The sequence below is a fragment of the Myotis nattereri genome (assembly GCF_964212035.1).
Source record: "Myotis nattereri genome assembly, chromosome: 7".
Classification (NCBI taxonomy): domain Eukaryota; kingdom Metazoa; phylum Chordata; class Mammalia; order Chiroptera; family Vespertilionidae; genus Myotis; species Myotis nattereri.
Window position 1 is genome coordinate 58,115,240 of NC_138082.1, and position 23,631 is coordinate 58,138,870.

Below are 23,631 nucleotides of genomic sequence, written 5' to 3' on the forward strand. Positions count from 1 at the left end.
TTGTTTCAACTGCACTACAATACTGTGGAAAGCAATTCGCAAGTATGATTGTGATACTTACAATTGTGAGACAAGTTATTGTGGCATTTTCAACATTCTTTTTTCTAAGACTCATCTGTTTTGTTCAGCTTCATTCATTCACTTTCAATGCTGTGTTTTACTCCATAATGTGACTACACTGTAGGTTATTTATTCATTTGTCTCTTGGTAGATGTTTTCATTATTCCTCTTTTGAAATTATACCCAGTGCTGCAATGAACTTTTCTGTACTTATCTCCTGGGCATAAACTTAGCAGGAGAATTACTGAATCACAAGGTATAACACGCATGCTCAACTTTACTGTGAGGGTCTAATTGTTTTCCAAAGTGTTCACATCAACTTATATAACTAATCACATTATACTTTTACAAAGTTTAAAAATAAAACTAAACAACAGACTATTTTTAAATATTTATATAATATAAAGAAGAAGACTGTGTGTATGTGTGTATGTGTGTTATAGTTTTTTGTATGTATCAATATCTATGCAATTTTAAACCTCAGTATGTACAATAATAAGGATCTGAAAAGGAGCCTCGAAAACTGTTGGCAAATATAACTTTACATTTTAAAATAAATTTATTATATCTTTACTTTAAGATGGAAATAAAAACAATAAATAGGTCTTAATCTATCATGTCAAATTCTGACAATTTTGAGGTTCTCAAGGTAGTAAACCCTCTTAGTCAATAGATTTTGGGTTTGTTTTTTCCTAGACCCCTCCATCAAAGTTCCTAGAAATTGAACCTTGAGAAATAAAGGGAGGGATTTGGTAATGTTTACTCTTCTAGAGGAATTTTTCCTTTCACTGAATACATCTATCTTGATAAGAGTAAAATTAGTCAGTTACCAAAACATAACATGATGACAAATTACCAACCCAGTAGTTCAAAAAAGAAAAATTAAGTCAAGTATTACAAAAGTATAGCATATGTCAACATATGACCTCAATATGGATGTTTATTTATAAATACATATCTGTATTATTGTGTGTGTGTATATACATATACATATACAGTATATAAATGTATATATATATGTTACTGTACTTACATATTATAGACATTTGAACCATATATAACAGGTTTTATATTTATTTTTTATATATATATTTTATTTCAGAGAGGAAGGGAGAGGGAAAGAGATAGAAACATAAATGATGAGAATCATTTATCGGCTACCCCCTGCACACCGCCTACTGGGTATTGGGCCACAACCCCAGCATGTGCCCTGACCCGGAATCAAACCATGACCTCCTGAACTACTCAGTCACACAGGCCAGTCTATAAAAGGACATTTATATGGAATTTGATAGAAATAGATCTAAGTAGGGATTGTAATATTGATAGAAGTAGATCTAAGTAGGAATTCTAATATCTTCTTCCTACAAGCAGTGGATGGTTTTGTGCACCCATGAGGCTCACTCATACCATGTTAGAGGTCACGATACACTTATTTTTTTAAAAAAATTCTTTATTAGTTAAGGTATTACAAATGTAATCTCCCCCATTAAACCCCATTCCCCCCCCCCCCCCCGCCCCCACCAAACTCATGCTCTCATCCCCCTGTTGTCCATGTCCATTGATTTAGCTTATATGCATGCATACAAGTCCTTTGGTTGATCTCTTCCCTTTGCCCCCCTCCCTCCCCTACTTTCCCTTCTGGGGATTAATAGTCTGATCGCTGTTTCTCTGTCTTTGGATCTGTCCCTGTTCATCAGTCTATGTTGTTCTCTATATTCCACAAATGAGTGATACACTTATAAGAACTGCAATAAGACTTATAAGAACTGCAATAAGAAGCAGGTAACTAAACTTGCATAATAGCACTGCTATTTTGTTTGTAAATCCTCATCATTCAGTTACTTTTTCAACCTATTTCTATTCCTCTGAAGAAATTGATGTGTCTGTCATATGCAAAGTAGATAACATCCAATTAGTTCAACAATGCTGTTTGCATATAATGTAAATGAGGATTAAAGGCACCATCTTTGGATTTGACTTAAGTTCCAGGATTTCAACAACAACAAAAAAACAAAACAGTAAGACCAAAAAATATCACCTTTCTGTTATTGGGTAATTGATTTTTTTAAGCTTTCAAAGCAGATAAAATCAACACCTTAAACGACTTGTCTTTAGCCCAGGCTTTCTTTATTCAAGTGTACAATTGCAGGTGCATGCCTAGAGGAGCAATAGTTTGTTCCTAACAAAAGAGTCTGGATGCCACAATATGCCTCTTGCCAGAGGCATCGTTCCCCAAAGCACAGAGCTAACTGCATCTCCTGCTGTACCTGTAACAATTTAATTGTATGAGTCAGCCTAGTCAAGCATCTCCAGCCCATGACTGGGAGACATGAAATTCATTGTCATTATTGTCCCTGTCATTTTGGATCATTATATCCTGCTGCAGAATTTTCCTCACTCCAGTGCATTCCTACCTCCAGGAGCCAGGGATTATAGCTGAGGTTGGGGCAGGGGCAGGACCATGAACTACATTTACCTCAGGGGAGTCTGAGATTAAATTAGCTTTGCTCTCTCGCCAGCAGAATTCATCTATTAGTATGCTGTGAGTTTTGCGTTGGAATAAAAATGAATATTCTAAGAAAACCTGGGTTGTAATTCCCCCCTTTGAAACACGGATATAACTAATTTTTATTTACATTAGGAAAGCTAATGTAATTTCTTGTAGGTTGCTATTTTCATATGTGCACAAGGAATACTTGAGGGCATGATCAGGTAGGAAATAACAGACAACTCTCTGTGTCCATGACTGGACTCGCAAAAGAAAGAATTTAAAGCTGTAATTTTGTTCTCCAGTTGTATCTTAGAGAAGCTTAATGGAGGAATTTAATGGTTTTAAATATTTAATGATTTTTAGTTATATCTCACTTTTTGTGCACTGAATCGGATGACTGGAGTCCAAGAGGTATGGCATCAAAGATCTCCTCTGGGAACAGAAAGATAGAAGTTGACAGAGGAAGACAAAATAAGGTCCTGAGGAGACTTGCTTCCTCTCCCCAGCTGGTTCACTTAATCTCACAGCTGGACAAGTCACCCAAGCCTGTCAGGCCTTCAACACTTCTCGCTCACTTGGGAGAGTTGGATCAGTCACACACTCTATCTGGTGAACCCCTGACCAGTGGTCATGGCCATGGTCGGGGTCAGCTAATGGCGCTCTGGTAGGAGATGGCAAGGAGCAGATAGGAAACACTCGGACATGTCTCAGTCAGAAAATCAGTAAGCTGACTGTATGTTTTCTCTAGCAGAATATAAAAAGAAAATATAAGCTTGTATGTCACTTCCTACTCCAACTTTCATTTCATATGGATTTTACTGAGAAATCTGACATTTACTTTGCACTGAAAAAAAAAAAAAAAAAAGGAAAAGGTAGCTAGCTATTCCTCTATATGTGTGAGTTTGTTTTCAGCAGTTAACAACAAAACATGGCAATGGATCATGCCTTTGCTGAGCACAGACACTATAATTACTACATTTTAAAAAATATGGAATTATTTTTATGACCCTTTGGACTTGTGTAGAGGGAATATATTTTGCCTTAATCATATGCAATGGCCATCTCTATTTATTTAGGATGAAATGTCCTTATGAGTAATTAAGAAAATTTTTTTTACCTTTGTACATTTCATACTTTAGAGGGAACATCTTCAGCTAGCTCAACATCTCATTATGGAAGGAACCTTAGACTGTCTCAGCCATCAGTCCAAGTGAATGGCAATGTTTTCTAGTCCATCTCACTATATTTCCACACGCCTACATTTCACTTTTCATTGGTGCTGATGTAACTGTCTAATGCAGTGATGGCGAACCTATGACACGCGTGTCAGAGGTGACACGCGAACTCATTTTTTTGGTTGATTTCTTTGTTAAATGGCATTTAAATATATAAAATAAATATCAAAAATATAAGTCTTTGTTTTACTATGGTTGCAAATATCAAAAAATTTCTATATGTGACACGGCACCAGAGTTAAGTTAGAGTTTTTCAAAATGATGACACGCCGAGCTCAAAAGGTTCGCCATCACTGGTCTAATGTATCACTAATAAGAGGTTTTCGTTCACAAAACTTCTGGTAGCATTTAAAAGTTCTTTCAATTGCTTTTGCCACTTTCTTTTTTTTTATCATAATCAAGATTTTCCCCAAGATGAGAGGTATAAATATTACTTCTGTTCACTTTAAAATGGTAATTTTGTTATGTGAATTTCACCTCAATAAAATATTTTTTAAATTAAAAAAAAAGGTTATTTCAAGAAGCTCAAATACATTTGAAACCATCTGGGTGACTGTTACTACAGTCTCATAATGGTTAGTTATGGAGAATATTTTTTTTTCTTGTTAAGAAAGGTTTATGTTATGCATTACAATTTTAGACCTTGTTTGCAAAAGTAAACGTTCAGGAAGTTATTTTCCTCTGAAATACTTTGGTAACAGGATGCTGATGTTATTTTTTGACAGGGGTAAGGCATTCTTTCCTTTCTCTGAGTATATATTTACGGCATTTAATTCCTTTACCTATATGCTCCCTAGTGTATCTATTTCCATGTTGCTATTTAATTTGCTCATCACCAGGAGTTGTCCTATCTGTGAGCACAGCTGGGAAATCACAGAACTACACTTTAGTTCACATTCTTGTTTTAATTTACCTCAAGAGTGACACAGGTGGGCCTGTATCATTTCTGAACAAGGATTAAAAGAAAATTATTTCAAAGGACTAGAATATAATTACTTTTACTCTTTCTATTCAAGACTTTAAGATTTTAAAATAAATTTCCAAATGTCAACATGAAATTATTTTCATAATGATTTTTAAATTTTTTGGTAATCTTTGCTAAACTCAATTTTGCAACCTAAAACAAACTGTAAGAGCCAATTCGGAATTAAAGAAATTCTTGATCCCCTTGATTCTAATAGGGCCTTGTGTTTGTTTTTTGCGTGTGTGACATAGATTTAAGAATCTATAATTTTAAGAATCTATAGTTCATTCGCCTGGCCAGTGTGGCTCAATGGTTGAACCCATGGACCAGGAAGGAGGTCACGTTTCAATTCCCAGTCCTGGCACATGCCTAGGTTTCGGGCTGAATCCTTGGTGGGGAGGAGGACTGCAGGAGGCAACCAACAATGATTCTCTGATGTTTCTATCTCTCTCTCCTTCTTTCTGAAATCAATAAAAACATTTTAAAAAAGAACTTATAATTCATAACAATATTAAAGCCAACGTAAGACAAGATGCCACAAAATCAGATATGATATCCACTAAGAATCCTCTTCAGGAGATTCAGATATGCACACATTAAAAACAAAACCAAGCAAACAGTAAAAGTAGTTAGCATCCTCACATGGGCAAGTCTAGAGGGACTGTGCAGGAGGGCTCAGCAGTAAGAGGCAAAGAATACAACACTTCCACGTCAGGATGAGTAGAATGCCTTCTTCCTCCTCCTGGACCAAACCCTCTTCAATGTAATCACCCGGTAAACTACAATGGACTAGCATTAGGGTCCGATGCTGAGAAAGCAAATTCACAGTTAAGGTTGTCCTTAACATATATCCTATCAAGGGTACCAAAAGTGTAGATAAGTGGCCCCTGCCCTCCGTCATGTTCAGATACTGATGGGCACTGCGAATTTTCTAGCTTCTAATGTTTGCCTAAGACCCTTAACATTTCCCTAATGTTGCTCCTAGGATATTTTCTTGAGTTTGTCCCCATTGCACATACACTTTTTGTATTCCCACATGAAAGCCTAACAGACGGCTAACTACTTAGCTATCTAACACTTGGGGGAGATAGGATGGTCTTGAGGATATACTATAATATGAAGTAATATAAATATCAAAGCCTCCTAAATATAGATATATTTCACACTAAGAGTTTAGATACCTAACATGAAATACAAACATCACATAATGGAAATTTAAAAAACTCACTGAGCTATAGAACCTATTGTGTCACAAAATTTATAAGACTTTTTGAACATATACAATATCTATATCCAGTTATTTCCTTGTAAATAAACACCTTTGGACTATTTGCTAATTCCACACACCCTATAAAACTATAAAAATTTTCACAAATGGCTTTTCCTGTTTTACTTTATGCTGTATTGTGGTCCATCTGGAAATATAAGTGGTGAGTTCCTTCAAATAAAAGTATACAAAATTATATTGCTCACACACAAAATGAACATTGAACACATGGCAAATGGATACTAAATAATATCACTATTAGAAAACATCCAACAACAATAAAATAAGCAATAAAAACAGAGGGATTGGTTTAATAAATGCAGTGTTCATCCACCTTCATCATAAATTATATGTTCAAGAATTGTGTCCTGTGCAAACTACAAACTTGTCCATTTCAGCCCAGGGGGCATTTTTCTCTGGGTTTCTAACCCCTTGAAAATAGAGGTTTCATCTAGAAAACCTAACAGATCCTCAGCTCCTTTCAACACTGTAATATATTCATTCCATGTAATATAGTCACTGGCAAACATATAACCAATTAAATGACATGAAGGTGGGGTCCAAATTCATAATGAGGGAAAATGGACCAAACCAACCATAAGATACAAAGTAGAAACCCAAGCAGAAAAGAAATATGAAAAATTACACATATGAAAAGCAAACACAATGCGGAGGTGTTAAGCTAGTATCGGAGAAAATGGTGAGTGGGTGTGTGTATTGTGTGTTGTGTAAGATTCACATTAAAATTAAGAATGCAAAACTGTCTCATTAACAATACACTGTAAGGGTCATGAGTGAGAGTAAAGTATCTTGTAAAACAAAAAAACACATACCATCATAGTAGACAATTGCTCCTACCAGCCTGTCCTTCTGAAGCATTGGGAAATGCTCCAGGGCTCTCGATTTGCTGAGGATGTAACTGCTTTTCAGGCAGTTACTTCCTGCCACCAGGTCGTACATTTTGATTCCTACCCAGTAGTAAGGTAACTGCCACCACCTACAGCATAAATAGGGGGAAAGGTTTCTTTAGACAGTGTATCGCATTACAGAATGTCACTTTAAGTTCTTAGATATGTTTCATTTAAGAAAAGCAAAATATGGCTAGAAGTGTACTGTGAAAGAAACAGAACCGCACCGCTGTTGTTGACAAAAGCCCAGCTGAACTAAGTAAGTCAGAGGTCCTCAAACTTTTTAGACAGGGGGCCAGTTCACTGTCCCTCAGACCGTGGAGGGCCGGACTATAGTTTAAAAAAAAACTATGAGCAAATTGCTCACACACATATCTTATTTTGAAGTAAAAAAACAAAATGGGAACAAATACAATATTTGTATTTGCATGTGGCCCGCGGGCCGTAGTTTGAGGACCCCTGATGTAAGTGAATGAATCCATAAGCCTTCCAATGAATCACCTGGAAGACAATGGTTCTTGACCTCGCTGCATTTTAGAATTCTCTGGAGAGCATCAAAAATAAATACAGATGCCTAGGCTTCACATGTCTAGAGATTGATTTAGCTAAACGAGGAAGGGGCCTGGGTGACGCTAATGGATCCCCAGGGTGGGGAATCACTGGCTTAAGGTGTCCTAAGCAATCTATGACAAAATATGGACAATTGTAAAATCTGTTTCTAGGTCCCCCACAACACTCATAGCTAACAAAGTTAGAGAATCCACTTCTTCATATTACCTGTACTCTAATTTAAGGCAACTTCATGAATAGCTTTAACAATATCAGGAAAATGGGTTTTATAATTTATAATCTGACACTTTTTAAAAAAATGTTTTGTTTATTGATTTCAGAGAGGAAGGGAGAGGAAAAGACAGAAACATCAAAGATGAGAGAGAATCATTGATTGGCTGCCTCCTGCACGCCCCACAGTGGGGACTGAGCCTGCAACCCGGGCATGTGCCCTGACCAGGAGCTGAAACAAGACCTCCTGGTGCAGAGGTGGATGCTCAGGCACTGAGCCATGCCTGCCAGCAATATCTGACACTTCTAAACAAAGTTTGGGTTAATACACATATTGAAAATGATCCAGAATGATTCAGGTTTAGAGTTGGTACATACGAGGCTCAGATTTTGCAGCAGGCTACTTTGGGGCTCTGCATTTCAGTCTTCAAATGGGCCTCTTACGTTCCTCAAAGCAAACCTATATCCTGCCAGAAACTGCCGTGAGAAATTACTAATTATAAATACAGGGCACAGCTCCCTTTGCCTTCAAGATGTAGCCTTTGGAGGTTGGTCAGTAGGGAGTGATTTAGGAAAAGTCACACTTTTAATACAACAAAGGAAAAGTATTTGAGCATGATTGAAGACTGCGATTAATTAAAACCACATTAAGAAATACAAACTGAGGGAATATTTCCATTAAAACTGTGTTGTTCTCTATTAACCTCAGATAAGCAAATGTGTATAGATGCTACCAAAATGCTTACTTGTAAACTGGAAGCATTATAGGCAACGGAGCTGATAAATGGGGAGCAATTTCTAGTAGGTTGGCGCGCTCGTGAAGGGCTTCTTTTACCATCCTATACTGAAAAGCAAAACAGAGAAAATTAGTTTGGCAGTAACAGATCATAATATTTTCAAATGGCAAATAGACACCCCGCCAACTGATTGATACACAGAAACCTCTCTACCTCTGAGAGAGGGTAGCTCCCCCCTAATCAGATTTCTAATAATACATCATGCTGTCAACCGGGGAGATTTTTTAGAAGCCTTAACTGTATTTGCATAGGAGAAAAACATGCTGTCAGAGCTCCCAGGTGTAAGATATTTTCCTGACTGGAGTTACAAGATTATTATAACAATTTATCTTGCATTCTCTAAATTGTCCCTTTTCTCAGTCCCCTGTAATATTTCCCCATGTAAGAGACAACAGATTGTTCAAATGCATGCTACACATCCCCTTCTGGCCTCCACGACCCCAAGCAGAGATGATGCTTAGGCGTTGCACAGTATTTTATAGATTATTACAAAAAAGCTTATCTCTTAACTCCTTTGGTCCTTAGAATACCCCTCTGGAGAACCAGCATTACAAGTATGATACTAATTTTACAAATGAGAATAACGAGGCTCCTAAAAATTGAGTAAGTAAACGGGAACACATGCCAGGCCATCTGATTCTAAACCCTATGCTCTTTTCCTTGCAGCCATCACGATGTCGCAGAGACACCGAAGAAAAGGGACAGATTCACAAGTGACAGTGTCAAGTTAGTGCTGCTGTGTTTTTCCCGTACGGAAGACAGATACCGAGTTCAGCTGATTTTTTTTTTTTTTTTTAGCCCTCTGGGAAATGTCATCTTCCACACTGCCTTGGCAGTTTTCAAGTGGTGGCAGACTGGACACAATAATGTGTGACATAAGAAAAGCATGACTCAGATCATCTTTCCTTCAGAATGTCAGCGACAAGATTAACGTACGGCTGCAGTTTCAGTTAAGAGGATCAATTTAATACCCCCCCTCCCCCCCCGTATTACAGCACAGTAATACAGAGTAATACTTCCCCTGTATTACTCTGGGGAAGTAGCAATTTGGTGGCTATTGGCAAACAAAAACAAAAAAAGAAAGAAGACAAAAAAAAACAATCACCGTTGTTAAAAGGCAACACCCCCAAAAGTGATTTTGTAAATCTGCTACTTTGACATGCCTGTGCAGAAAAAGCCCCCGATCGCCCATAAACATAATACCACAGGAAAGAACCCGCACGCCTCTCCTGAAAGATATTCCAGCAGACTACACTAAATAGGTATTTCCAACAGGAAGAAATGTTAGGAGCCATTAAAAGAAAAAAACTGATTTAATTGGGTAGAAAAAAGCATAGTCGCAATTTTTGTTTAACAACCAGCATACACAATTACCTGCTCAATATCCAACTTCATGATAGCCTTCTGAAGATATCTCACACCACCATGGATCAATTTAGTGCTTCTGCTGCTGGTCCCCGATGAGAAATCATCTCTTTCTACAAGGGCTGTTTTTAGTCCTGTGTAACCAGAAAACCAAATTAACTTCTTAAATTACACAATTTGTATGTAATTCATTAAAGGCGCTTCTCCAGGGTAGAGACAATCACAAGAAAAATTACTCTGAACATGGATAAATTTGTATTCCAAGTGCGGTACACTGTCTATATTATAATGAAGAGATTTGAGTCTCTTCCTGGGGGAAAAGTCAAAGCAGAACTAGAAGCATATTAAACGGTGAATGAATCACAACTAGGAAATATCGCAGTACAATTTCAGGGCAGTCACAAACTCTGGTGCTTTTAGAGGGTCCAAGGAGAGCCTGTGCCCATCTTTACCCAGGAGGCTAACTCAGTCATTTTCACAAGTCCTTCTGGAACTCCCATTCATCCCTCACTACAGGAGTCCAGGCATGTTCCAGCCCCACATCTCCAATCTACTCTAACGCATCATCAATGAGTCTAGACTAGCCCTCGCATGTGCTGGCTCCTATTTCTAGAATGTTGTTTTAGAGGTTATAAAATGGGAAAAGAGATCAAAGCTATCACAACAGAAGAAGAAGAAAATTAACCCCTGATATTGAGGAGTTCCTGGTCTAATGTAAGACATCCAAGCATAATATTGTGGACTTACAAAGAAAAATACAAGCCAGAACAAATGAAACCAAGGAAGGACAATATTCTTGGTAAAGGTGAGGCTGGGCAAAGAAAGGTCAGTTCCAGAAGCCGCCCCCCCCCCCCCTTTCCTGTGAGGGATGCAACAAATCTCTTAGAGATTAAATTAGTTTGGTTTGGTTTGGTTTTCTTGCAGAGACACCCCTATCTCTCCAGCGTTGGGTAGGAGCAGCAGTACTGTGAGACCCATACGCTAGTTAGAGATGAAATTCAAAACTTCAAAAGGCCCAAAGTATATATCAACACCGAGCCATGAGGAATTTTCATGGCCTGGCATACTCTTGGGGATGAGAGAATGTCATGGAATCCAATTACAATGAGAATATGTAACTGGAGCAGTTTGGGCTCACAAAGCTCATATAAGAGAACTTGTGCGTGTATTCAATTCAGAGCCATTCATTACATTTAATACCAAAGGGTCGTTTTTATAACTTTTAACAGTTTAAATATCGTACCCAAATGTCATCATAAAATCAGGCCAATTCCCTTGACTCAAAAGGACAAAATATTTGGAAGCCGTGGAGAGGAAAGAAGAGAACTTTGATTCCAAGGGCAAAAAGTGCTAATGCTCTAACTAAGGAGCTAAATAACACAGAAATTACAGGTATCATAGACCCAGGTCCCTCTTTTAAGCATTTATGCCAGAGAAAGATCTGTAAAATTCTCAAGTATGAATACCCTATCAGAGTTTAGTAAATGTAGTACTGGGTGCATTATAAAAAAATAAAAAATAAACTATACCAAATTAGTACTTAAGAATATTGAGAGCTTAGTGCCAACTTAGAGCTAAGTGATGATGCCAGAAATGAATTAGGCATGGACTGAGGTGTCAAGTAGCTCCCAGGCCAAAGAGAGGAGCAGAAAGTGCCACCGGATTTCATAGGTACTACATTTGAAAATACAGAGGACTCTTACCTTACTCTGGCTTAGCAGGTAAATTCAGGACATAAGCCTCAAAGTAGTGTAATCAAGATTACATTTGTATTCTCTTACAAATGCACTGTCTTGGTGAGCTATATCACCTTGCCTTAGTAAGTCTAACACAGAGTTTTTCTAGCTCTAAACTAGACTGTTTCTCTTCAGTTGTGATCAGATTGGGGGTGGGGTCAGGGGTGGGGGGATGTGACTTTCAAATGACATTTAAGAGCCAGATTGTATAATAAAGACCTCTCTTTCAACCTCGGAACCACAGTCTTGGCATTGAGACGCCCGTACCATGAGAGGCAGGGACATCAGACTGAGAACAGTCAAGCAGCCTCCAAGCCAGCCCCTGGCTCCCCGAGTGGGCCTGCCCAAAGGCATCCTGCTGGCTGTGGTAGAGGGCATCTTAGTGCCCCATAATGCCCACTTTCTAGTGTCTAATCCCCCACCCTGGTGTGTGGACTGGACCTCGTGCCTTGCTTCTAATGAGTGGGGCACAGCAAGAACGATGGCACATGACTTCATGTTTAGTTACAAAAGTTTCCTTGTCCTTTTTATTCGCTCAGAAGAAGCAAGCTCCCATGTTGAGTCAAGGAACCGCAGGACGCCCCAGTCAGCAGGTCATGAGGAATGGAGGCCTCGGGCCAACAACCTGTGAGGCCCTGGTCCTGCCAACAAGCATGTGACTTGCTCGGAAGCACTGCATCCTGTGAGAGGCTCCGAGCCAGAGGCAGGCCAGGAGCACACGCAGACGCCTGGCCCCCTGAAACTGGGATAATAAATGTGGTTTCAAGCCACTGCGTTTTAGGGTAGTTTATTGATGGCACAATTCCCTCTAAGAACAAGAACAACAGCCGAGGCAGGAGTTTTTAAATATGTAGGATGGGTGTTCAAGAAAGGCTGCGTCTACAGAGGAGTGTGTTGCAGAGAGATGGAGGGAAAGTGGATCACTGGCCAAGATCAGCTTAAGCAAGAAAAAGGCAAATGCTTGAAATGGCCCAACTTTTGTAGCAGCCACTTGTCCCTCCTCAGGGGCTGGAGTGCAGGGTTCAAGGGGCGATGGGAAGGCCGGGGGGGGGGGGGGGCGGGGGGGGGTGTAAAAGGCCTATCACAAATAAAGACATAATAGCATCATAAATGTTCTAGCTCATCTTAGCAGTGATAAAGCTTATTGATTTCCATAAAGAAGTAACGTCTGAAAAGAAAAGAAACAAAAACTATTTCTCATAAAATCTTGGACTAGTTGAATGAATTACCTAAATGGAGGGAGGCCAGCCCTTCATTGCCAGCCATGTGGGGAGGCATTCTCTCTGCTCTGAAGGAAGGCCTTTGTGAGCTCCTCAAATATAGCCAGGAGTAGAGGCTTTCGTCTACTTTGGGGCAGGATCCTGTCCTGTGGGCCACTGTCTCACAAGTGAAGTAATATCCAGTCTCCTCAAAAGGAAATGCCTCTGTGAACATGGCTGAAAGGCATGGATCAGTTTGAGAAGCAAATGCTTCCTTCGAAAGTACAAGATCTGGCATCAGCCCAGCTGGTGTGGCTCCATGGTTGAGCATCGACCTATGGACCAGGAGGTCACAATTCGAATCCTGGTCAGGGCACATGCCCCGGTTGCCGGCTCAACCCCCAGTAGGGAGCGTGCAGGAGGCAGACAATCAATGATTCTCTCACATGAGCATGAACTTGAATCCTGTGCTCAGTCACCAGGTATCCGTTTGGAAGAACAAGGGTGTGCTTGCTGATTTTTTTTTTTTATCATCACAAAAAGAGGAATAAAACTGAAAATCTTCCAGAGGTCCTCAGATATTGTTTTTGAGAAATGCTACTGTGCTGCCTATCAGGAGAACCACCAAAGTGCTTTAAGCTGAGAAATCAGATGAATGTTCTAGAAAGATTTCTCTAAGAGTGGGCCTGGAGGGCAGGGCTGGAGGAGAAGAGCTGGAGGCAGGAGGGCATTTAGGGGGACCCGCCAGAGCAGGAGCAGGGCAGTGATGATGCCAGCCTTACAGGGCTAAAGATGATATTGGAGCGGGATAGGAAGAGAGAATTTTATGGACCTGTGTTAACAGAATACTTTTTTTTTTTTTCCTTTCCCAAACTGACAGTGTGAGGCAGGGAACTACTCTAGGAATTAGCAAGCCATCTCAGGAAGATATTTCAGGATAGATAAGTGAGACCTAACACTTTAAAGCCTCAAAACTGCTTTTGCAAGTATTGGACATTTTAAAAAGTTACTCACATGTACGTATGTGAGAAACCCTAGTGAATACCAACAAAAGTTAAAATGGGCTTCTCTGTCAAACCACGCTGTTTTTCTTGTCCCATTATTTCCAGTGTCATATCATCAAGCTACCCACCAGGATTCCTGATGAGAAATGCTACTGCTCCTTCCAGAGCAAAAAACATGAAAATCAAATTGTAGCTACATTGATATATTAATGTAATGTAAAAGCATTACCAAAAGTTTTTTGGAACCACAAAAAAACTAAATAGTCTAGAAAAAGAAATATTTTAAAAATTTAAACTGATGCTATATGCTAAATGTTCTGAATTTCTTATTTTTGTTGACAAGAATGATAGAAGAGGGGGGAGGCAATGTAAAGTCAAGACATTACTAGAAGTTATAACCGTTTCTCAAAATACATTCCTTAGCTGATTAACCATTATCTAACACTAGAGGCCCAGTGCATGAATTCGTGCACCGGTGGGGTCCCTCAGCCTGGCCTGTGAGATCTGGCCGAAACTGGCTCTCCGACATCCCCCGAGGAGTCCCAGATTGGGAGAGGGCGCAGGCCAGGTTAAGGGACCCCACCAGTGCAGGACTGGGGCCGGGGAGGGACACAGGAGGTTGGCCAGCCAGGGAGGGACCACAGGAGGGCTCCAGGGCACATCCAGCCCATCTTGCTCAGTCCCGATCGGACAGATCCCAGCAGCAAGCTAACCTAATGGTCGGAGCGTCTGCCCCCTGGTGGTCATAGCAAGTGGTTGAACGGCCTTAGCATATCATTAGCATATCACACTTTGATTGGTTTAACGGACGACTGGACGATCAGACACTTAGCATACTAAGCTTTTATTATATAGGATGTTCCTTTCTGTTCCACCTCTCAAAATGCAAATTTTTTCTCCCCTCAAAAATTATTGATCCGAAGAAAAACAAAATACTGATCTAAAATTAAGAGTTTAGTTTTCTGATACATTAAGCATAAAGCAAGGAAGTAAAAAGAGGGTACTGTTTTATCTTCTCAAAAAGAATGAACAGTATTTTTAAGTGACAATCAATGCTAACATTTTGTATTCTTAAGGAAAACAAATTTGAAGGACATCAGAAATAACGTCCCCAGGCTTCAAGCCTCTACTCCTGGCTGTATTTGAGGAGCTCGCAAAGGTCTCCCTTCAGAACAGAGAGAATGCCGCCCCACATGGCTGGCAATGAAGGGCTGGCCTTCCTCCATTTAGGTAATTCATTCAACTAGTTCAAGATTTTATAAGAAATAGTTTTCGTTTCTTTTCTTTTCAGATGTTACTTCTTTATGGAAATCAATAAGCTCACTGTTGAGAGGAACCAGAACATTTACGATGCTATTATTGCTTTATTTGTTTTTATTATTGATTGCTTTTAGTAGGTATTTTCAGGAATTTCATGACAGTGGTGAAGTATTAATAATGGAGTAAAATTACTCTAAAATTCTTAGGTGAAACAATAAAAGGATTAGCTCTAGTAGAAGAACAAAGCCACCTTGAACTTTACCTTTCAACCCATCTCTTAGCAAGTTAAAATTGTATCTTCTGTGTGGGGCAGGGGTGTGAACTAAATACAGTTCTTTATAGCTTTGCCTATAGACTTCAATGAGAAGGTCTAGCTACCAAGTACTTCCAAGTAAACCAATTCATGGATCAGCTACACTGGGTGGCCGCCAGTGTAGCTCAGTGGTTGAGCATTGACCTATGAACCAGGAGGTCATGGTTCAATTCCCGGTCTGGGCACCTGCCCAGATTGCAGGCACAATCCACAGTGTGGGGCATGCAGGAGGCAACCGATCAATGATTCTCTCTCATCATTGATGTTTCTATCTCTCTCTGCCTCTCCCTTCCTCTCTGAAATCAATAAAAATATATTAAAAATTAAAAATAAGACAGCTGGATGAAGTGATCAACCCAATAAGTCTATAGATCACTTCATAAGTTATATAAATGTCTAATCAAGGTTATACACCTAAAACTAGTATAATATTGTATGTCAACTGTAATTGAAATTTTAAAAAGTTTTTTAATTTAAAATAAGAGAGTTGGATGAATATAGATGGATAATTACCATCTAAGGGGAGGAATGATACGACATTTAACTTTCACAGCATAAAATAGAACAGAAGTATATTTTAATGCCTTTTACTGATTATCTTATTATGCATAAAAACATGCTCAATATAATAAATGCAAAAAAGTAAGGAGAACAAAATAAAACTCTCCTGTAATCACACCACTCAGAGACAACCACAGTTGACATTTGAGTGTTTAAATGTTCACATTTTCTATGCATGTATATGATCACATACATACATTTTTCCAAATTAGGATCATGTGATGTATTCCTTTTTTTTGTTTTTCATTTAACAATATTTAGTGTAAACAACTCTCCATGTCAATAAATATTTCCCTATTATTTCATTTTAATGTGTGGATAATATTACACTATATATTTACAATGATTTACTTATTCAATTTTGGGTTATTTCCTACCTCGTGTCACAGATAGAACTGCAAGATTATATTTTCATTTAAGCTCTACATCTTTAATTAATTCACTAGAATAAATTTTAAATATGGCATACTTTAGCTATTTTTCAATAGAAAGGAAAGAGTAATCCCTATGAAATAACCATCACAGGCATCAAGGTAATAACACACAAATCTAAAAATTGAGACATTCTGTACATTGGTACTATAGAACAGGTATTAATGCCACATATCCCATGAAAGAAAAATGATATTATTTAAGGAAAGGGGAGTTTATCTATCTTCAGAAAAGCTTTGGGCACTTACCCTTGTATTTCAAAAAGTCATTGCCATTAATAAGAAAAAGGACTAACCCAAAGGCTAAACATTTTAAATGAAGGATCAGTTTCTCTAAAATATAACACTCCTGTAAAGCTGCAAAGTAATCCTGTCTTTTTAATCCTCCTGATCAGAATCCTGTGCTTTGGACTAGTATTTTCTAACAGTGAATGTTAGCATTTTATAGAATTGTATAATATTGTATTATTTAGTACCTATTTCTATTTTTATACTAGAAAACAGATAAACCATTAACGGAGATACTTCGTGAAGTTAGAACATATCATTAGCATACTCTGTTTTCCTTAAAAACACAGCAACTCAAAAATGTATTAAGCCATAGCATTAATTGTAATAATATAATTTCATGAAAATAAGGGAGTTGCTATTGCTGCTTTTACTTTTTACTTTCCTGTATAATAAAAGGCTAATATACAAATTGTCCCCTCAGGAGTTTGACCAACTGGGAGTTCGACTACTCACTATGATGTGAGCTGACCACCAGGGAGTGGATGAAGGAAGGCCCTGGCCGGCAGCTAACAGTCAAGGGAAGGAAGGCCCCAATCGCCAGCCAGGTCTACGGACCCTATCTGTACATGAATTTCGTGCACCGGGCCTCTAGTTTTATTATAAAAACAGCCAATGTTCAATGAGAGGAAGAATATCCAAACAATACAGAAGCATACAAAGAGAGAATAATGCATCACTGGCTTCCTAGTTATAAAACCCAAAGGTAACCAACATTTACTATAAAAATGCCCCCTGTATCTTACTAGAAACTTTCCAAGCTTATGAAAGTATACAACTTGTATACTGCTTAGCTTTAAACACAAATACAATTAACAAACTCACTCTTCATAACATGTTTTTTGGTGTGTGTTTTTCACAACTTGTTTTTCAACTTACAATATAGTTTAGCCATTTTCCCTGTAAGTACTTATAAATTGCTTTTTAATAACTGAATGTACCTAATTTATTAATCCAGGCACCCATTTTTTGCTATTATAAATATTAGTATAAATAGAAATTTGATCAATATTGCATTGTTAAGTCCAGCTTTGAACTCCTCTAAACACAAAGAAAATTATATGTATAAACACTCCATGGACCAGAAACGTAGCAGTAGCAGAGACCCAGAGCTGAGTAGCCAAGCCCCCACAGCCTCTGTCTTGCTGGCTCTGGGGCTAGAAACAGGCAAAGGAAACCAAGATTTCTGTTCCTAAAGGGTAAGAGGAATAGAAGTCTCCCAGGAAGGAAAGGTAAAGATGCCAGATTAGCACTTGAATGCAAGGATTGAAGAAAGGCTCGGGCTTTTGTGAAAGGCTCCTCCTAACCACTGTGGGGTTGTGCACTATCAGCTGGGATGTGCCCAGGAGGCAGGAAGACAGACAGCTGGAGAGCAGCACCTGTACCACCAGCTGGTCTGCAGGGTGCCCGAGAGCAACACAGGAGCAGGAGCCTCACTTTGGTTCTGGGAGAGTCTCTGATGGGACTGGGTGGTGGTAGCAACTCTATCTATAGAGGTGAAGGTCTGGAAACAGAAAGCGATACTCATTGCTTTAATACAAAAGAGGGAAAGGATGAGGAAAAAGTAAAGTAAAAAACAAGATACAAAATAAATGCATGTGGAATCAAATAAAGGGAAATGGATCAAATTCACCTTTAAAAGGTAGATTCTCTCCATTTGGCATAAAAATCCAGGTATATGCAGTGTACCATAACATACTAAAACAATAGATGTAGAAAAGTTGAAAATAATTATGGCACAAACCCTGTTTGATGTTACAAATATTTCTCGGTATCACATGTTTATTATAATTCTGCTATAGATAAAGTTTTATATTTATGAAATTAAATTTAGCAGGATTTTCCAAAAGACACCAATGGCTTTATTGGTGTCTTGCTTAAAAGCATCTTTCCTACTCCATTTTTTAAAAATTTGCATATACTTTCTTATAGTAGTTTTATAGTATTTTGCTAAATCCTTGATCCACATGGATTATGATAAACATAATCTTGGATTATGATAAAAGAAATCTTGGATTCCTTTGCCCATTTATAGCCCCCAGAGCCCAGCAGTACAGAGGCTGTGGGGGCCTGACTACTCGGCTCTGGGTGTCTGCTACCGCTACATTTCTGGTGTGTGTGTGTGTGTGCGTGTGCGTGCGTGTGCGTGGGTGTGTGGGTGTGTGGGTGTGTGTGTGTGTGTGGGTGTGTGTGTGTGTGTGTGTGGGTGGGTGTGTGTGTGTGTGTTTGGGGAAGTGGATACTCCAGCATCACTTATTAATAACTAGTAACGACAGATCTGAAATGTTGTCTTTACCATATTCTAAATTATATGTATTTAGATTGATTTTAGAATCTTACTTTTGTTCACTGATCCCTCTATTCTTTTAAAAAAAACTATTTTAATTAAACTAGCTTTAGAAGAACTTTAATATCTGACCAATCTCTATCTCCTTTATCATTATTCTTCTTCAAAATTAATCTAGTAGGTCTCATAGGCTTATTTTTCCAGATAAACTTTAGCACAAGTTTCTCTACTCCTGCCAAAGAAAATCACTATATTAATTAAAATTACATTAAATCTCCACATTAACTTTAGTAGAAACTTGCAATCTAGTCTAATTAGCATTGTCCAGAAAACTTTCACCTGCTGCAATTCTACTGTCCTGAAATAGGAATTTCTATTCCCTCGTGGTGGGAGAAGGTAGAAGTGGGGAAGGGGTAGAAACCTGTTTGCACTATTTTCCAAAGCTCTCCCTTTTCTGCTTTTGTCTTGCAATGCACACACCTTCTGCTTTTCGTAAACCTTTAATTATGCAAAAGAGTGTTATTACATTCCTTCATTTGTGTCTGAGAAACCTGAGTTCTCTGTACAGTTAGGAGACCAGCAGGCGTGGCTCATAGATTTGAGCATGGACCTATGAACCAGGAGGTCACGGTTCGATTCCAGGTCAGGGCACATGCCCAGGAAAGCGGGCTCGATCCCCAGCCTGGGGCACGCAGGAGGCAGCCGATCAATGATTCTCTCTTATCGTTGATGATTCTCTCTCTTTCCCTGACCCTTCCTCTCCAAAATCAATTACAAAAAAAATATTTTTTAAAAGACACCTGTGGAAAGTCACGGTGCTAGTAAAGGATGAAGACAAAATTTTATCCCAATTCATTCTAAGTTTACAACCTGAACCCTTAATCACTGTGCTGTACTGCCTAAAACTTGAAGAAACTGTAGTGAGAATTCCAGAATTGCTAGCTAGACCCATTCATAAACTAAAAGTATACATACATTTTTAAACAAGAGACCGATAATTAATATTTTCCTCCAGTGAAAAGCAGTCTTCTCTGGAATTTGAATAGAAACCATAAAGGTTACATTTATAAATCAGGTTTTAAACCAAAACCGTACTAGGTGATTCCTGATACATAAGTAAAGTCACATAAAAGAACATGAAGAACGGAATAAAAACAACTTGAAGAATGCTGGGAGTGTGAATATATTTGTCAGCTTCCCCTCATTCCAGCTCTCTTTGGGGACAAAGTGCCCACAACTGGGCTTCAAGGCTGTGCTTCTGCCCAGGAACTGGACACAGAGGTGTTAAACAGTGAAACAATTTCTAATGAGCCCTAGAGACCTGTAGGAGAACGTGAGGACTGTGAAAATTACGTTTATAACATAATATTCCAAATGAAAACTGATTCCCAAAAAAATGCAGATGGTAAGAATGCAAATAAATGTTCATTTGAAGACTTCATAACTTTTTCCTCTTCCTTGTACTCTTTGTTTATCCAGTACCTAAATTGCACTGGGGCATAGTATTTTATCAAAAAGCCTGTGCAAACATTTTTATACAAGCCCTTAGATATCTAATGTTCCCCCAAAACTTTGATGTCCTGAAAAATCTAATTATTACTGGTAACTTTAAAAGATCACAGTAATTTATTTTTGTCAAATGTGACTAAAGATTAATGGATACAATCAGGAATAATTTGGTAAAAACATATCAAATGCAGAGAAAGCAAAATTTGTTGTTAAGTGAAGCATCAAATATAATAAAAGAGCAAATTCCATGAATGAACAGCAACAATGCACAATTCATTAACCAAATGCCCATGACTATTTCACACTTCAGAGGGCCACTGATATGATCAGGAATGGTAGTAAAAGGATAAATATAGATTAAGTTCAACATCTCTATACATTTTAATTATAACGGCTACCCCCAGAGAGCTACCAGCATAAAAAAAAGAAGGTTCCTCCATCCCCTTTATAAATCACAATTCCACATATATCAAAAACACATTAAGTCAATTATTGAAAAAAAAACAGCAGTCAATATACCAAGAGATATTAAAAGTACAGCACTTTCTTGGCTGTTACTAACTGTAAAAATTAAAAGTCTGGTCAACATTCAGACTCTGGAAACCCTTATCTCTCCAGAATTATCACTACCCACAATCACCTGTTCCAGTGGTTCTCAACCTTCTGGCCCTTTAAATACAGTTCCTCATGTTGTGACCCAACCATAAAATTATTTTTTTGTTGCTACTTCATAACTGTCATGTTGCTACTGTTATGAACCGTAATGTAAATATCTGATATGCAGGATGGTCTTAGGCGACCCCTGTGAAAGGGTCGTTCGACCGCCAAAGGGGTCGCGACCCACAGGTTGAGAACTGCTGACCTATTCATTAACTGGTTAATGTCCTGATCGCTACTGACTGTTTTCACTGCTCAAAGGAAAAAGAGTATTTGTTCAGCAAATATTAATAGATTATAAGCTTCTTGAGGGCAAGGCCACATCTTCTTATTCTGTATTCTCATAGCTGATTTAGTACTTGGCTCACATCAAAAATAATGTGTATTGTATGTATGTAAAGACTGCGAGAGGGCACAGGCCGGGCTGAGGGGATCCCCCGCCCCAGAGTGCACTGTTTTCAAGCCATTTTCATGACTACACATTTAATCCTCTCAACATCATCGACAGAAGGTATTTTTCCTTACTTGAAAGCTGAGGAACCTGAGAGAAATTAACTAATTTGCCCAAGTGTGTGTGTGTGTGTGTGTGTGAGAGAGAGAGAGAGAGAGAGAGAGAGAGAGAGAGAGAAAGTGACTTCACACTAATAACCAGAGGAAAGAAATTCTTCTATTAAATATTTCTTAAGTAACAGCATTGGTGTTCCAAACCAAAATGCCTTTCTTTCCATGTCATGTTTCCATTTTTTTGTTGTTTTTTTTTAATAATTTAAGAGAGAAAGGGAGAGGGAGAGATAGAAACATCAATGATGAGAGAGAATCACTATTGGCTGACTTCTGCACGCCCCCTACTAGGGATCAAGCCTGCAACTTGGGCACATGCCCTCGGCCAGAATCAAACCTGGGACCCTTCAGTCCACAGGCCGAAGCTCTATCCACTAAGTCAAACAGGCTAGGGTCATGTTTCCATTTTTTTTTAATATATTTTTTATTGATTAAGATATTACATATGTGTCCTTGTCCCCACGTTACCCTCTACATCCCCCGCCCCCCCCCCCCGCTCATGTCCTCACCCCCTCTCCCCCCCCCCCCCCGTTGTCCGTGTCCATTGGTTAGGCCTATATGCTTGCCTGTTAAGTCCTTTGGTTGAGCTTTCCCCCTTACCCCCACCCTCCCCTACCTTCCCTCCAAGGCCCGACAGTCCAATCAATGCCTCTCCGTCTCGGGATCAGTCCTTGTTCATCAGTTTATGTTGTTCATTATATTCCACAAATGAGTGAGATCATGTGGTAGTTATCCGCTCTCCAGTTCCATCCATGCTGTGGCAAATGGTAAGAGTTCCTTTTTCTTCTTCCTCTTCTTAAAGAATACCTTTCAGCATTTCATTTAATGCTGGTTTGGTGGTGATGAATTCCTTTAGCTTTTTCTTATCTGTGAAGCTCTTATCTGACCTTCTATTCTGAATGATAGCTTTGCTGGATAAAGTAATCTTGGTTGCAGGTTCTTGCTATTCATCACTTTGAATATTCCTTGCCACTCTCTTCTGGCCTGCATGGTTTCTGTTGAGAAATCAGCTGACAGTCGTATGGGTACTCCCTTGTAGGTAACTGACTGTCTTTCTCTTGCTGCTTTTAAGATTCTCTCTTTGTCTTTTGCTCTTGGCATTTTAATTATGATGTGTCTTGGTGTGGTCCTCTTTGGATTCTTTTTGTTTGGGGTTCTCTGCGCTTCCTGGACTTGTAAGTCTATTTCTTTCACCAGGTAGGGGAAGTTTTCTGTCATTATTTCTTCAAATAGGTTTTCAATATCTTGCCCTTTCTCTTCTTCTGGCACCCCTATAATTCTGATGTTGGTATGCTTGAAGCTGTCCCAGAGGCTCCTTACACTATCTTCATATTTTTGGAATCTCTTTTCTTTTTTCTTTTTCGGTTGGGTATTTTTTGTTTCTTTGTATTTCAAATCTTTGACTTGATTCTTGGGATCCTCTTGTCTGCTGTTGGATCTCTGTAAATTATTCTTTATTTCAGTCAGTGTATGCTTAATTTCTAGTTGGTCCTTTTTCATGTCCTCCATGGTCTCACTATACTTATTGAGGGACTCACTAAATTTATCGGCAGTTTCCATAAAATTCTTGAAAAACCTTATAAACGTGGCCTTGAACTCTATATCCAGTCGTTTGCTTTCCTCCATTTCTGCCATTTGTGACCTGTTTCTTTGTCTCCGCATTTTGGCTGCTTCCCTGTGTTAATAGAGTGGCTTTGTGTGCTAGGTGTCCTGTAGGGCCCAGTGGCTCAGCCTCCCCAGTTACCTGAGGTGGACACTCTTGGTGCACCCCCTTGTGGGCTTTGTGCACAGTCTTGTTGTAGTTATGCCTTGGTTGTTGTAGGATCACTGGGAGGATTTGACCTCCAGGCCAATTGGCAGTGAGAATCAGCTGTGTCTGCAGTGGGAGAACTTCTGTGCTGGAGACACCCTTCTGGGGCAAGACTTGCTTCAGTGGGGCTTTGGTGCTCACTGAG

The 23,631-nt window shown here is 39.0% G+C and overlaps 1 protein-coding gene across 2 annotated transcripts in view; it reads right to left on the bottom strand.

Moving 5' to 3' along the window:
* The window catches only part of GPD2 (glycerol-3-phosphate dehydrogenase 2), a 142,213-nt gene that overhangs the window by 58,630 nt on the left and 59,952 nt on the right, over positions 1-23,631 (bottom strand). For both annotated transcript variants that reach the window (XM_081095591.1, XM_081095590.1), the window contains exons 4-6: positions 9,880-10,004; positions 8,455-8,552; positions 6,854-7,017 (exon numbers count right to left, since the gene is read on the bottom strand). In XM_081095591.1, coding sequence (XP_080951717.1) covers positions 6,854-7,017; positions 8,455-8,552; positions 9,880-10,004 — 387 coding nt within the window. The remainder of the gene's footprint in view (positions 1-6,853; positions 7,018-8,454; positions 8,553-9,879; positions 10,005-23,631) is intronic.